At 38.5% G+C, this 15,458-nt stretch overlaps 1 protein-coding gene and 1 long non-coding RNA gene across 3 annotated transcripts; one reads left to right on the forward strand and one right to left on the reverse strand.

Annotated features, from left to right (window-relative positions):
- Positions 1 to 873: 873 nt before the first annotated feature.
- Positions 874 to 8,574, reverse strand: LOC130987873 (uncharacterized). Its single transcript, XR_009089868.1, has 2 exons — positions 8,410 to 8,574; positions 874 to 1,858 (listed from the first exon to the last, which is right to left on the reverse strand). It is a non-coding gene; the product is annotated as an uncharacterized LOC130987873 (long non-coding RNA).
- Positions 8,575 to 11,950: 3,376 nt separating this feature from the next.
- On the forward strand, positions 11,951 to 15,297 carry LOC130987863 (2-oxoglutarate-dependent dioxygenase 21, chloroplastic-like). Of its 2 annotated transcripts, XM_057911569.1 has the most exons (4): positions 11,951 to 12,145; positions 13,331 to 13,474; positions 13,603 to 13,835; positions 14,829 to 15,297. In XM_057911569.1, exons 2-4 carry the CDS (start codon positions 13,343 to 13,345, stop codon positions 14,845 to 14,847), a joined length of 384 nt encoding a protein of 127 aa, XP_057767552.1. In that variant the 5' UTR covers positions 11,951 to 12,145; positions 13,331 to 13,342; the 3' UTR covers positions 14,848 to 15,297. The 2 variants fall into 2 exon arrangements, with proteins under 2 accessions (XP_057767552.1, XP_057767553.1); XM_057911570.1 differs by lacking the exon at positions 11,951 to 12,145 and having other exon boundaries at positions 12,152 to 13,474.
- The last annotated feature ends 161 nt before the right edge of the window (positions 15,298 to 15,458 follow it).

The following is a 15,458-nucleotide window of genomic DNA, read 5'->3' on the forward strand; positions in this document are numbered from 1 at the left end:
AACATAAGTTCTTATGTGAAAAACTTAATCTCACCGCTATTGAAATAGCTCAAGTGAATCCTTAGTCTTAAGGCATTGCCTCTATGTTGTAACATATCTATGTTAAACATTTCTATCTTACCAATCTTTACTTAAATCGATCAAGCGGTGCTATCACGATTAACATTCCCAAGGTATTCTCGGGTGGTACTCAAACAGTTGTAAGAGGACCCTTCATTCTGATCGTATAGGCAGTGAACCTAAAACGATAACATAAACTCTCATTCATTCATACGTACATTCTTTTGTTTCTTTTGAAACCTTAAACATATATGGACATTTAAAGTCCCTTTCATGAAAACTTTGCTTGTGCCGGAAAGATTCAAGGAATCTAACTCGACCATACATACATTGATTCGTTAAGGGCTCGGGTAGTCCCAAACACGAAATAACATTCATTTAGTCGTTATGGGTTCGGGTAGTCCCAAACACGACACTATCGTTAAGGGTTCGGGTAGTCCCTAACACGATATTAGCTTGGTTATATGAGTCGGAGACTCAAAATAACAATATGAAAGCGATTAGCAATTCATAACTTATAGCATATGGAAAGCGGTAAGCAATTCACATAGCATCATTCATTGAAAGCGCACACTTTTTCTTTTCTTGGAAACATTCATAACATCTGAAATACATATATGTATATTTTTTAAACTATTATCGTACCTTGGTTACGGCAGTGTGACGGCGAGCTGAGGGCTACTGACATTCTTAGAAGTCTAGAGATACTATTCTAGACTCTACATCAAAAGCTTATGGTTATCAGAAACATGAAAGGAAACTCATGCTCTGATACCATTCTGTCACACCCCAATTCTTGAAGGAATAAATATGATCGAGGTGTGAATAATTCATAGAAATAAACAAGGAACAACCTTGTTAAAACCCGTATAATAAGATAACGAGTCGGGCTAGGCCCCTTTGGATCACAAGTTTTGTTTCATATTTCTGACAACCGACGTTCATTGACTTAAAACTAGAAATTTTAAATTGAAGCTCGACATGAAGTCATCTTAAGTTGAGAAAACAAAAGATGTATAAGAGTTATTACAACAGCGGAAGTCTATATAGCAATTGAACCTTAGCCTCAGCTCAGTCCCGTCAGCACCAGCCAACCAACCTGAAAACATTTGAAAGTAATTTTGGGCTAAGTACTAATGTACTTAGTGGGCATGCATTTTCTGAAACATTTCATATTTTCGTGAAGACAGTTTATCCAATTATACTTGACATGACTTAGAAGGTTTTAAATTGAAAGAACTTCTAAGCATGTTAAAACATTTCTTTCATTTGTGCGCACATGTCACACTCCCTTTCTGTTACTCGCTGTGATCCCGGACCTCTAGCCACCGACGGATCCGTTTCTCCCATTTACTTGAACTGAGGGCGTAACCCAGACAAGTTTACTTTTGACCTCGGGACGCTACCCAGGCATGCCCTTACATTACATGCTTCGGAACACATCCAGCAAGCACCCTTATAACGCCTCTTAGTTAGTGCCCGATGGAGATCAACCCACCAGGTCAGCTAACGAGTGTACACAATTCTCAAACAACGTGTTAGGTCATAAGAGAACCTCAATTGATTCGTTGTGGCGAGCCTTAAACAGAGCAGAGTGCACATAAACAATTTTATTGGATAAACAGTTTGCATTTCATTAAATAAACATTTTGCATTTCATTGAAACATTTAGAGCTTAATAACTCAATCATACTTTATACATTTGGAAAGTAAGCCCACCTGATTAGGCAAAGCCTGAAGATCATAATCACATAACCTGTCTTGGGAAAGCAGCGCTAATCCCCTTGGTCCACAAAGCCTACAAGAAATTCTATTCTTAATAGGTCTCCTTGAATCTAATCTTAAGTCATGGTGTAGTGCTTAACATTCTATGATTCACTTAGCCGGGTTTTCAAAATTTAGTGAATAAATAATTGAAAACTAAAATTCTTGAGTTAAGGACACCAACAATATCCTTACTTGACTTCCTTAAATAATTGGAATTATAAATAAAACCAATTAAATCATAAATACTTTTATTGCAAAATAAATGCAATTTCATGTCATGCTTAGCATATAATAAGTAATTTACTTAAAATATGCACATAATAATAATATGATATTATTATGCAAATTAAAATAATTAATCAAACTTAATAAGCCTAATTAATTAAAATAGTGCAGCCCATTTAATTGGAGAAGCTGCACAACCCAATGAATAAATTAAGGGCCCAAAGAAATTAAATAAAAACATTGGCCCAACTGAAAATTTAAAACATAAATCGGCCCACCACTCAAAGCCCAACTGAAATAAATAAAAATAAGGCCCAACAGCCCAACTCCAACCTAGCCCAACACCCAACTCCTATTTCCCTTCATCCCCATCAGTCACGCACACACACTCACGCTTCAGTCACTCATCCCCCCTCACTATCAGTCACGCCTCTCTCTCTCGACTGAACTGCTCGTCTCCATCGTGCCCGGCGACGAGCGCCGCGCCGGAACACTTCTCCCTCAAAACTCCCGTCACTCCCCCCTGTTCTCTCTCCTCCTTGGCGACGACGAATCGCCGCCGCCTCCCTCGGCCTCTCTCTCTCGGCCCGTTTTCGGCGACTGCAACGACAGCCACCGCCGTCTCTCCCTCAGATCTCCGGCCGACAGCAGCAGATGAAGCAGGCTGCCGCCGATTCTTCCTCAGCTCTCTCTCAACATCGAAACCCACACCTCGCTCTGTCCGGGTCGTCTTCCTCCTTGGAAACGGCGAGATCGCCGCTCCCTCCCTCTCTACTCCGCTCTCCCTCCGTCCGTGGCCGGACGATAGCGGCAGGGCCGCCGCGCCCTGGCCTCCCTCTGTTAAGCCACCGCCCCCCAACCCCTGTTCCCGATGGCCGACGACCCCCAGGCCGCCGCCGCCCTCTCCTTCCCCACTCTTCACAGTGGCTAGGCAGCAACGGCAGAGCCGCAGCGCCTAGCCTCCCTCTCGGACTCCCGCCGACAAGCAGCAGCAGGAGCCGCTCGCCGGAGCCCTAGGCTCAGCCTCCCCTGAATCGACTCAACACAGCAAGACCAGCCCACCTCTTTCTCTCCAACCGTGGCCGGGCAGCAGCGGCACAGCCGCCGTGCCCTGCCTCCCTCGACTCTCGACTCGACAGCAAACACACAAACAAGTTCAAGACTCAACCTTTCTTCCTTTTCTTTTTAAAACAATCATGCTTGTAAAATTGTATACGAACAGTGTATATGTATATGAATAAAGTTTGCATCTTTACAAATCTTGCGAAAATTTATGCAAATGAGTTAAAGGTTTAACCTTTAACAGAAACTCCTCGGTTTTATGCGGCTGAAAATCTTAAAGATTTGATCGGTTGTGTTGCTGCTGTTCTTGGAGTTCTCTTTGGTGTTGGAACGAGAAAGAGAAGTGCGTGAATGAGAGAGAATGATTTTAGTGAAGCAGCGGATGAGATATTAGAGAAGAGAGGGAATAGTGAGGCGGTGGAGGTGGACAAAATATCTTGGTGTAGATGGGTTGGGCTTAGTAGGAAAGGTTTGGGCCGGTTTCTCATTCTTTTTTTTTGAAAGCAATTAAAAGCTGGAGGCCCAAACAAAATTAAATCCCAACTCATGAAATGCTTGAGTGCTTAATCAAATAAATATGCAATGCATATAAATTTAATGACTAAATTTACAAATACTTTTGTAAATCATTTTTGTTGGAATTAAAATAAATTCATTTTTTTCAATCCGGCGTGAATCATCTTAAATCTAAGTTCAAAATTATTCTAAACTTAGCTCGAGGAAACGGGGTATTACATCCCTCCCTCCTTATAAAAATTCGGTCCTCGGAATTGCATATCTGGTATTCTAGCTTGTGATACTAGTCGCTCGTTTCATTCATCTCTTTTGTGGCCTTTTCCATCCTGTGATGGTTCCACTTCATGACGAGAACAAAATTATTGTCTCGTAAAACTTGAACCTTGCGATCAAGTATCTGGACTGATTTCTCTTCATAACTTTGGTCCTGACTAGGACTACTTTATCTTGCTTACTCGCATGCTTTCTTAATTGCGAGATGCAATACGTATTGTATACATCCACAATGCTTGGTGGCAGAGCCAACTTATAGGCTACAAAGGCCTAACTTATCTAGGATCTAAAAAGGTCCTATATAACAGGGCCATAACTTGCCCCTTTTCTCGAAACATATAACTCCCTTTGAGGGATAAACTTTGAGGAAAACTTGATCCCCAACATTGAATTCTAACTCCGATCGGCGTTTATCGGTTTAAGACTTTATCCATCTTGCTTCTTTGATTCCTTGTTTGATATGGTCGACTTTCTCGGCCATTCTTGATGCTGGTTTCAAATCTAAAAACTTTCTTTCACCCACTTCATCTCAATAAAATGGTGATTGACATTTCCTGCTACACACGGCTTTAACTTGCTGACAACGAGACATCATTGAACAAATGATGCTACATCTCTTTTCATTTCTTTTCTTTCCAGAAAAATTTTTCTCAAGATTTCTGGTACATTCCAATGCTCTTTTTCATTCTTGTGTAGCATACATAATCTTTCACTAAACATTGGTGTATTTTATTTACCTTGTCAATCATTTTGTTCCACTTATTCTTGAGGCGAGATATATTTTCCCACCAATATCCATTTTCCTTTTTGTGCCTTCCCAACCATTTCTAGTAAGTCAGATTCAGTTATATGTGCAGCTACACGACTTGATAATGCCTCAATATAAATAACAATTCTTATACTGAATGGGACAGGGTCACCAATCAATTCTCCTTGTTTGTACTCAAATACTTTATCTTAGCCAGTCTTTCGACTCATGGCGTCTGTTGTCACCCTTGCTTTCTTATGTCGTGACTGATGGTGCAATCCAAAACTTTTACTAGTCCGTGTCACCTCTGTTGACTTCAGCTCAAATTCTATTACTCGAAAGATACTTCAATTTCTTGTGATCGGTAAAGATTTCACTCTTAGCTCCGTAGAGATAGTGTTTCCAATTTCTCGATGCGTACACAACAACAACGATTCCTAAGTCATAAGTCAGGTAATTTAACTCATGGTGCTTTGATCACCAAGATACTTATGTTATCATCTTTTTTTGAACTTGTATCAACTCAGTATAGTCTCAACTTTCAGTCACCTGCGCAATTCACGAATCCTTCTTTATCTGATTGGTATTCAATGGTCTTCTCATTCTTCGATTATTTCTACTTGACAGGGTCCCTCTTGTTTCCTTCAGTTAACACGATGAGTTTGTGAAACTTCACTTCTTTCAATTGGGTCAAACGTGTCATTCGTCCTTGAGAGATGATATCTATTCTTATGAGCTTGCTTCAACTTCTTATAATCAATACACATTCTTAGTGTATCATCTTTTCTTTTGACATCTCGAATTAGTGCTCCCCATAGTGACATACTATGTTGCATGAAACTAGGTCTGGTGAAAAATTTGGAAATTCCTTGGGAAAAATATCTTTGTACTCTCAAATCAGTTGAACTTCCTTAATTGTTTCCTTCATCCTAAGTTTCCTTCTCAGATTAACTAGGGAATTCTAACATCAAACTTTTCTCATAATCTTGGTAACTTTCACTTCGAGGATTAATGGCACTCATTTTGCCATGTAAACTCATTTTCCCACTTCCAAATGGTTATTTAATGGGGGTTTCTAAGTTTCCATTGTGGTGGCGTTCCAACTTTATTCTTGTTGTAGCTTCTGGCACTTTAGCCAAAGCGTTCACTCTCTTAGCTTGAGCTTGCTAGCCTTAGGGTCGGGTTATACCTTAAGTTTAGTTCCATTGCTTTCCTTCCATTTCAGAGTTTCCTCTATTTCTTTCATTCCATTTCCTTTTTCTTTACCTCCATCTTGAGGTGGTGTACATATCTTGATTGTGAGTGAACTTTTTCCTTCTCCATTTGTTGTAGTGACCCGGTGACCCAGTGGTGAAAGTCTCGCCCATTGCTTGTTCCTTCGTAATATCTCCCTGGTTTACTAGGGGAATTGAATATCTCATGACGCGATTCATTTACGAACTCCTTTACGCATTTCTCATTATTGTCCACCATGTGGACCACATATTGACAGCTGGTTGAAAACTTCATCATACTCACTACCTGCTCCAGTTCTTCGCTTGAGATTCCAAAAATCGCTTTGATTACCAAAAGACAGCTTGATACTTAGTGCATCGTTCTAATGGTTGAAAACTAATGACAAACTGAGTAATTCTAATCGCTACTATACTTATCGTGATAAAAGGATATTCTATTGTGACAACTATATAGTACGAGTCTCTATATATTGTGATGATGCTCTACCTCGAGATCAAAAATCTTAATTGACAATCACCGAGATCTTAGTCATGTGGGCTGGCCAGACCCAACAAAACAAATCACTCAGTCAAATGGGAGCTTCGCCCCCAATCATGTCAACTTCTTATTCATGTAAGGCTCTGGTCAAACTTCTAACTTAAAATACTTACTGACAAGTACTTCATCATAATTCACTGATACCATGAAAGTCCATTCTATGCCGTTCTAGCAAAGCTATCACGACTAACATCATAATCATAAGAAACATAAGTTCTTATGTGAAAAACTTAATCTCACCGCTATTGAAATAGCTCAAGTGAATCCTTAGTCTTAAGGCATTGCCTCTATGTTGTAACATATCTATGTTAAACATTTCTATCTTACCAATCTTTACTTAAATCGATCAAGCGGTGCTATCACGATTAACATTCCCAAGGTATTCTCGGGTGGTACTCAAACAGTTGTAAGAGGACCCTTCATTCTGATCGTATAGGCAGTGAACCTAAAACGATAACATAAACTCTCATTCATTCATACGTACATTCTTTTGTTTCTTTTGAAACCTTAAACATATATGGACATTTAAAGTCCCTTTCATGAAAACTTTGCTTGTGCCGGAAAGATTCAAGGAATCTAACTCGACCATACATACATTGATTCGTTAAGGGCTCGGGTAGTCCCAAACACGAAATAACATTCATTTAGTCGTTATGGGTTCGGGTAGTCCCAAACACGACACTATCGTTAAGGGTTCGGGTAGTCCCTAACACGATATTAGCTTGGTTATATGAGTCGGAGACTCAAAATAACAATATGAAAGCGATTAGCAATTCATAACTTATAGCATATGGAAAGCGGTAAGCAATTCACATAGCATCATTCATTGAAAGCGCACACTTTTTCTTTTCTTGGAAACATTCATAACATCTGAAATACATATATGTATATTTTTTAAACTATTATCGTACCTTGGTTACGGCAGTGTGACGGCGAGCTGAGGGCTACTGACATTCTTAGAAGTCTAGAGATACTATTCTAGACTCTACATCAAAAGCTTATGGTTATCAGAAACATGAAAGGAAACTCATGCTCTGATACCATTCTGTCACACCCCAATTCTTGAAGGAATAAATATGATCGAGGTGTGAATAATTCATAGAAATAAACAAGGAACAACCTTGTTAAAACCCGTATAATAAGATAACGAGTCGGGCTAGGCCCCTTTGGATCACAAGTTTTGTTTCATATTTCTGACAACCGACGTTCATTGACTTAAAACTAGAAATTTTAAATTGAAGCTCGACATGAAGTCATCTTAAGTTGAGAAAACAAAAGATGTATAAGAGTTATTACAACAGCGGAAGTCTATATAGCAATTGAACCTTAGCCTCAGCTCAGTCCCGTCAGCACCAGCCAACCAACCTGAAAACATTTGAAAGTAATTTTGGGCTAAGTACTAATGTACTTAGTGGGCATGCATTTTCTGAAACATTTCATATTTTCGTGAAGACAGTTTATCCAATTATACTTGACATGACTTAGAAGGTTTTAAATTGAAAGAACTTCTAAGCATGTTAAAACATTTCTTTCATTTGTGCGCACATGTCACACTCCCTTTCTGTTACTCGCTGTGATCCCGGACCTCTAGCCACCGACGGATCCGTTTCTCCCATTTACTTGAACTGAGGGCGTAACCCAGACAAGTTTACTTTTGACCTCGGGACGCTACCCAGGCATGCCCTTACATTACATGCTTCGGAACACATCCAGCAAGCACCCTTATAACGCCTCTTAGTTAGTGCCCGATGGAGATCAACCCACCAGGTCAGCTAACGAGTGTACACAATTCTCAAACAACGTGTTAGGTCATAAGAGAACCTCAATTGATTCGTTGTGGCGAGCCTTAAACAGAGCAGAGTGCACATAAACAATTTTATTGGATAAACAGTTTGCATTTCATTAAATAAACATTTTGCATTTCATTGAAACATTTAGAGCTTAATAACTCAATCATACTTTATACATTTGGAAAGTAAGCCCACCTGATTAGGCAAAGCCTGAAGATCATAATCACATAACCTGTCTTGGGAAAGCAGCGCTAATCCCCTTGGTCCACAAAGCCTACAAGAAATTCTATTCTTAATAGGTCTCCTTGAATCTAATCTTAAGTCATGGTGTAGTGCTTAACATTCTATGATTCACTTAGCCGGGTTTTCAAAATTTAGTGAATAAATAATTGAAAACTAAAATTCTTGAGTTAAGGACACCAACAATATCCTTACTTGACTTCCTTAAATAATTGGAATTATAAATAAAACCAATTAAATCATAAATACTTTTATTGCAAAATAAATGCAATTTCATGTCATGCTTAGCATATAATAAGTAATTTACTTAAAATATGCACATAATAATAATATGATATTATTATGCAAATTAAAATAATTAATCAAACTTAATAAGCCTAATTAATTAAAATAGTGCAGCCCATTTAATTGGAGAAGCTGCACAACCCAATGAATAAATTAAGGGCCCAAAGAAATTAAATAAAAACATTGGCCCAACTGAAAATTTAAAACATAAATCGGCCCACCACTCAAAGCCCAACTGAAATAAATAAAAATAAGGCCCAACAGCCCAACTCCAACCTAGCCCAACACCCAACTCCTATTTCCCTTCATCCCCATCAGTCACGCACACACACTCACGCTTCAGTCACTCATCCTCCCTCACTATCAGTCACGCCTCTCTCTCTCGACTGAACTGCTCGTCTCCATCGTGCCCGGCGACGAGCGCCGCGCCGGAACACTTCTCCCTCAAAACTCCCGTCACTCCCCCCTGTTCTCTCTCCTCCTTGGCGACGACGAATCGCCGCCGCCTCCCTCGGCCTCTCTCTCTCGGCCCGTTTTCGGCGACTGCAACGACAGCCACCGCCGTCTCTCCCTCAGATCTCCGGCCGACAGCAGCAGATGAAGCAGGCTGCCGCCGATTCTTCCTCAGCTCTCTCTCAACATCGAAACCCACACCTCGCTCTGTCCGGGTCGTCTTCCTCCTTGGAAACGGCGAGATCGCCGCTCCCTCCCTCTCTACTCCGCTCTCCCTCCGTCCGTGGCCGGACGATAGCGGCAGGGCCGCCGCGCCCTGGCCTCCCTCTGTTAAGCCACCGCCCCCAACCCCTGTTCCCGATGGCCGACGACCCCCAGGCCGCCGCCGCCCTCTCCTTCCCCACTCTTCACAGTGGCTAGGCAGCAACGGCAGAGCCGCAGCGCCTAGCCTCCCTCTCGGACTCCCGCCGACAAGCAGCAGCAGGAGCCGCTCGCCGGAGCCCTAGGCTCAGCCTCCCCTGAATCGACTCAACACAGCAAGACCAGCCCACCTCTTTCTCTCCAACCGTGGCCGGGCAGCAGCGGCACAGCCGCCGTGCCCTGCCTCCCTCGACTCTCGACTCGACAGCAAACACACAAACAAGTTCAAGACTCAACCTTTCTTCCTTTTCTTTTTAAAACAATCATGCTTGTAAAATTGTATACGAACAGTGTATATGTATATGAATAAAGTTTGCATCTTTACAAATCTTGCGAAAATTTATGCAAATGAGTTAAAGGTTTAACCTTTAACAGAAACTCCTCGGTTTTATGCGGCTGAAAATCTTAAAGATTTGATCGGTTGTGTTGCTGCTGTTCTTGGAGTTCTCTTTGGTGTTGGAACGAGAAAGAGAAGTGCGTGAATGAGAGAGAATGATTTTAGTGAAGCAGCGGATGAGATATTAGAGAAGAGAGGGAATAGTGAGGCGGTGGAGGTGGACAAAATATCTTGGTGTAGATGGGTTGGGCTTAGTAGGAAAGGTTTGGGCCGGTTTCTCATTCTTTTTTTTTGAAAGCAATTAAAAGCTGGAGGCCCAAACAAAATTAAATCCCAACTCATGAAATGCTTGAGTGCTTAATCAAATAAATATGCAATGCATATAAATTTAATGACTAAATTTACAAATACTTTTGTAAATCATTTTTGTTGGAATTAAAATAAATTCATTTTTTTCAATCCGGCGTGAATCATCTTAAATCTAAGTTCAAAATTATTCTAAACTTAGCTCGAGGAAACGGGGTATTACAGATCTCATCTCTGATACTTTGGTTCAAAAAATGGAGAATAATATTATCCATCCTTGAAGTGAAAATAAGGAAGGAAAAATGATGAACTTCTCTTCTGTGTAAAATGTTAGAAAAGAAAGGAGACATTTAAATTTCAGTTAATACTTTACAAATATAACTTTATAGTATGTACTTAACTTTGTATTGGAACAAAATAGCTAGTTCAAATTTCAGTTAATATAAAAATTTTAAAAATAGATGCGATAGAGAATCATGTACTTTAATGTCATCTATTATTAGTAAAAAAAAAACAAAACAAATACTCATATATGAAGATTATTTTTAACGGATTTAAATTAAAACGTTAAACCTCCGTTTAAAAATGCCTATAAAGCACAAACATTTAGTTATAATGAACAGCAACACAGATGGTGGAATTAAGATACGTCTACAATTTTTTTGGTTAAATTAACATTAATATTAATAATTAAATAAAGAAATTATGAATATCGAGTCACCATAAACTTGAACACAAGACTTTTGAATATATCTACCACTAAGCCAACACACATGATATGTCTACAAATTTGTAAGCTTTAAGAGCTTATAAAATAGAATGTGCCAAGAATTTATAAATTATTAAAATATTTGGATATATATTGCTCAGGTCGATCTAAAGGAACAAAAATAGTTAGAACTGAATGCGAAAAGTATGGAAAAATATCTCGTAATGTATTTATCCAGAAAATCGATTATGCTCATACGAAAATATCTACTCGTTATGGAATCTTAGGTGTCAAAGTGTGGATTTCACATAGTCAAAAAAGAAAGGGACGTGCTATATTCAAAACGTACGAAATATACTAAATATAGTAAAGGCAAGTGTAGTGAATTAAAGAGATTTAGGAGTTATAAAGAGAAAATTCTACTCACCCCAAAAGTAAGACACTTCTGTCATTTTGGGTGTATGTCAAAAGTATGACACTTTTTTCTTCTAGAACATGTTCCGTATTTTTTCTTTATCTTTTATACTTACAAATACTCTTTATTTATAAAAAAAATCATCTATATCTCACATTTAATTCAATCTCAACCGCTCATTTCATATAATGGTAGAATATTTTATCAATCAATTACATAAAAATCAGCAAACATTTTATTAAAACCAGTGTCCATCAAAATTCAAAAGTGTCATATTTTTTATGGACGAAGGGAGTAATTAAAAAGATAAAAATTGAGGAGATATGTAACTGTGAAGATATATGAAGAAAATAATAAATTATTGTAGATTAAGATTATTATTAATTCAATTTCACAGTTTATAGCTAGTAAAGCTTCAGCTAAATACTAGTTGAAGATGACTGAGCTGATTCTGAACTAGCCTCGTCGGAAAAGCCGATTTATAACAGCTTCTATTGTTTATAATGATAATTAATTGTATTGTGAGTGGAGAATAGAACCCGATAATTTTAAAAAATGGAAGGAGATTTCTATTTTGGGAAGACTTATCCTTTCCACTTAGGGTTTTCACTAAAGTCCTAATTTTGCCCCCAAATTTCCCTTCAATCGGCAGCTCCTACTCATCCTCCCCTTTCAGTTGCTCCGTCGTGTCGCGTTGCGTCGCTGCTGTTGATTGTAAAGATTCATTGTGCGCGAGAAGAAAGGCGAGCTTCTCCGAGCACACTGCGTAAGTAAACATTCATTAATTATTGCACAAATAAGGATTCGACTAAATTAGATGCTCTAATCTAATCAAGTATGTCTGTTCATAATCAACAACTATGAATTAGCTAATGCTTTGTACCTTCTTTTTTAATGGAATAACTATATGTGTGTTTGTGTGTGTGTGTATGTGAAAGAAAAGGAGAGAGAGAGGAGAGGGAGAATTTAGATAAATCAGGGAAACATTTGCTGCTTCAAGTTATTGAATAACATGTTACATGGATAAATTTTGTTTATTTTGTGAATCTTCTATAGGGCTGAAGTATTAAGTTTTTCATTGGTTCCATATAAATGAAAATAGTATAGAAATATACTGAAAGAGCCATGAAATAAATGATTATATTGATTCATTCTGTATATCCACAGTCAAGTTTTTTCTTACATGAAATCTTAATTAGCATTTAACACTAATATGTGAGATAACTCAGAACCCACCCTCAATCTACTAGTTGCAGGGAAGTGCCTAAACACTAGGCGTTTACTTTTGAGGATTAGCCTTGATAGATAAAAATAGTAAGGGTGCGTTTACTTTGGTTGTAAAATTTTCATTGGAAAAGGATGGATAAGAAAAGATGAGAAAATATTATCATTTCCCCCTTTTTTGTCATATGTTTACTAGAGATGAAAAGATGAGAAAATGTTGAAAAATATTTTCACACCCGTACCTTAGATAAGATAATATTATCAAACATTGGAGAGAAAATGAGTGAAAATGGGTTGCCTCCTGAAAAAAAATTCCACCCTGCCCGGAGAAAATTTTCCATCATAGTGAACATGTGAAAATGATGGAAAATTGGTGAAAATATACATTTTCTCTCCTTTTCCCATCAAAGTAAACGCACCCTAAGGCTAATCCCTTGTTTACTTGGATGATTGAAACTTTGGAATATCTCAAGACCTTTTTTGAGTATTTTTATCATTTAAGTTGGTTTTGCTTGATTCATATCTTATTAAAAACCTACTCTTGAGGATAAAAATACTCAATCATGCATTTTATCTATCATGCAAAGTAAACGCTTCCCAGATGTTTTCCATGTTCATCAGCATAACATTTTACCAATTAAATATTTGCACTGTAATATATACATATTCTCAGTGAATACATTCTCTCTATATATATGTTATAGTTTAATTACTCTATATGTAAAAGGAATCCAAGCATATGGATGAGCATTTGGAAACCTTGACGGATGTGCCGACAATCAATCTTTCTCTACTACATCAAGATCCTCACAGCAGATTTATGGTTATCAAGAAAATTCGTGAAGCTTGCCACACATATGGACTTTTCAATGTAATTACACCATATATTCTTTCTACCTTATATGCTTTGTTGTATTATTCAAGTATATAAATATGATTTCAGACTCTCCTTTTTGAGTTTGATTAAATTTGCATTTGGTTGCATATGTTTGAGTTCAGGTTATTAATCACGGGATACATGATTCAGTGATAGAAGATGCTTTAAATGTGAATGCCAGATTCTTTGAGATGCCATTAGCAGAAAAAGAGGAGCTCATTTCAGATGATGTACAGAAACCAGTGAGATTTCAGCATGTAAATCGTGGAGATTATTCAAAGGATTTCCTCAAGCTCTATGCCCATCCACTTGAACACTTCATCTCATATTGGCCAAGTTTTCCTCCTGACTATAGGTATGATTTTTGATTGATTTGTTTCTACTTTTACCCTGTGAATTAATCAGTTCTGTAAACGAGCCAAGCCGAGCCGAACCGAATACTAGCACGCTCGAGCTCGGCTCGTTTAAATATTCGGATGTTCGAGCTCGGCTCGTCGCCCACTTACCGAGCTCGAGCTTGGCTCGGGGTGATGCTCGATAACGTCGAATTCGAGCTTAAGCTCGAGCTCGGCTCGTTAGATGTTCATATATATAATGTTCGAACTCAAATTCGTTATAAACTTAGGAAAAGCTTCTTAATTATTAATTAATATGTTACTTGAGCTTGAGTTCGACTCGTTTAAGGCTCGTGCACCAACTCGATTGAAGGTTCGTGAACAGGCTCGCGATCAATCGAATCCGAACATGTTCACGAGCTCAACGAGCCGAGTACTGTCAGGCTCGAGCTCGACTCAATAAAAATCTCGAGCTCGAAATCAGGCTCGAGCTCGGCTCGTTTACTATCGAATGAAGCTTTGAACGATTTTTTTTCGAGCCGAATCTCGAGTAGCTGAGCTACTAATTAATCGAATCAAGTGAAATATCATGCACCATAATGTTGAATCTAGTTTGAGTTGAATTGAGTGTGTGCAATTTATACTTTCAACCACCAGCATGAACTTGAGTTTGTTCTATGCCTATCAACTATGGACAGCAAGGGTTCGGGTGATGAGGAATATTTATAGCATATGAGTGTTTTTAATTGGCTTCCGGTGGGCCTTTAAACGTTATGCATGTCCTAATTAAGCCTACTTATTTCCACCACTGGTTTCCCTGAGGTTAATTTCTTTTCCATTTGTCCCACCACTCCTCCTTTCTCAGTAAAGACTCGGTATAAACAATTCTCAATAGCCAAATTTTTGTATCTTGTAACATATGCTGCATATATATTGTTACATCTAACTTGTCAGTGAAATACTCCTCATTGAGAGACGAGAATCCAGACAAAATTAATTGGTGTAACGTGCAGGGCAACCTGCTACAGATGACTATGATGACACCGCCCAGCATAAACTCTGAGCTGTACTACCTGAACAAGGAAGACCGGTTGCTCCGTTGGCTTCTGATCAAACACCGTGACTTTAAATTCGGAGGGGGCTCCACAGGTGAAGTTGATATCGCGAACGAGCTCAGAGATTTCAGTACTATTTTTAAAGATGGCAAAATTATTGAAGAGGAGGACGATGAAGATGACGACGACGATGATGATGATGAGCAATCTGAATCAGGAGAAAGCATGAATTAGAGATGTTTTCCTTGTCTTCTTGGTGTGGTTTTTATGTGATTAGGTCGACTGAAACTCGTAGTGTGATAAAATGAAATATGCAATCATTTTGTATTGAATGATGCTGCAATTTGTGATTCTGTGTCAAATGCAGATGTTGAAAGTGATTGGTAGGGGATTTTCTTATATCCAAAAAATTCTTCTTTTTTTGTTCCGGTATTTACTATTTAGAATATTTTTTTCTTAGTGTTAATCTAGAAAAATATACCTACCTTTATATACGGTGTATGTCAAAACTACTCACTTTGATAAAAACATATAGAACCTACCCACTTTTGAATTGGCTTCATCAATCCTATTATCTTCATTTTATAT

Source organism: Salvia miltiorrhiza, chromosome 6 (assembly GCF_028751815.1).
Source record: "Salvia miltiorrhiza cultivar Shanhuang (shh) chromosome 6, IMPLAD_Smil_shh, whole genome shotgun sequence".
Taxonomy (NCBI): domain Eukaryota; kingdom Viridiplantae; phylum Streptophyta; class Magnoliopsida; order Lamiales; family Lamiaceae; genus Salvia; species Salvia miltiorrhiza.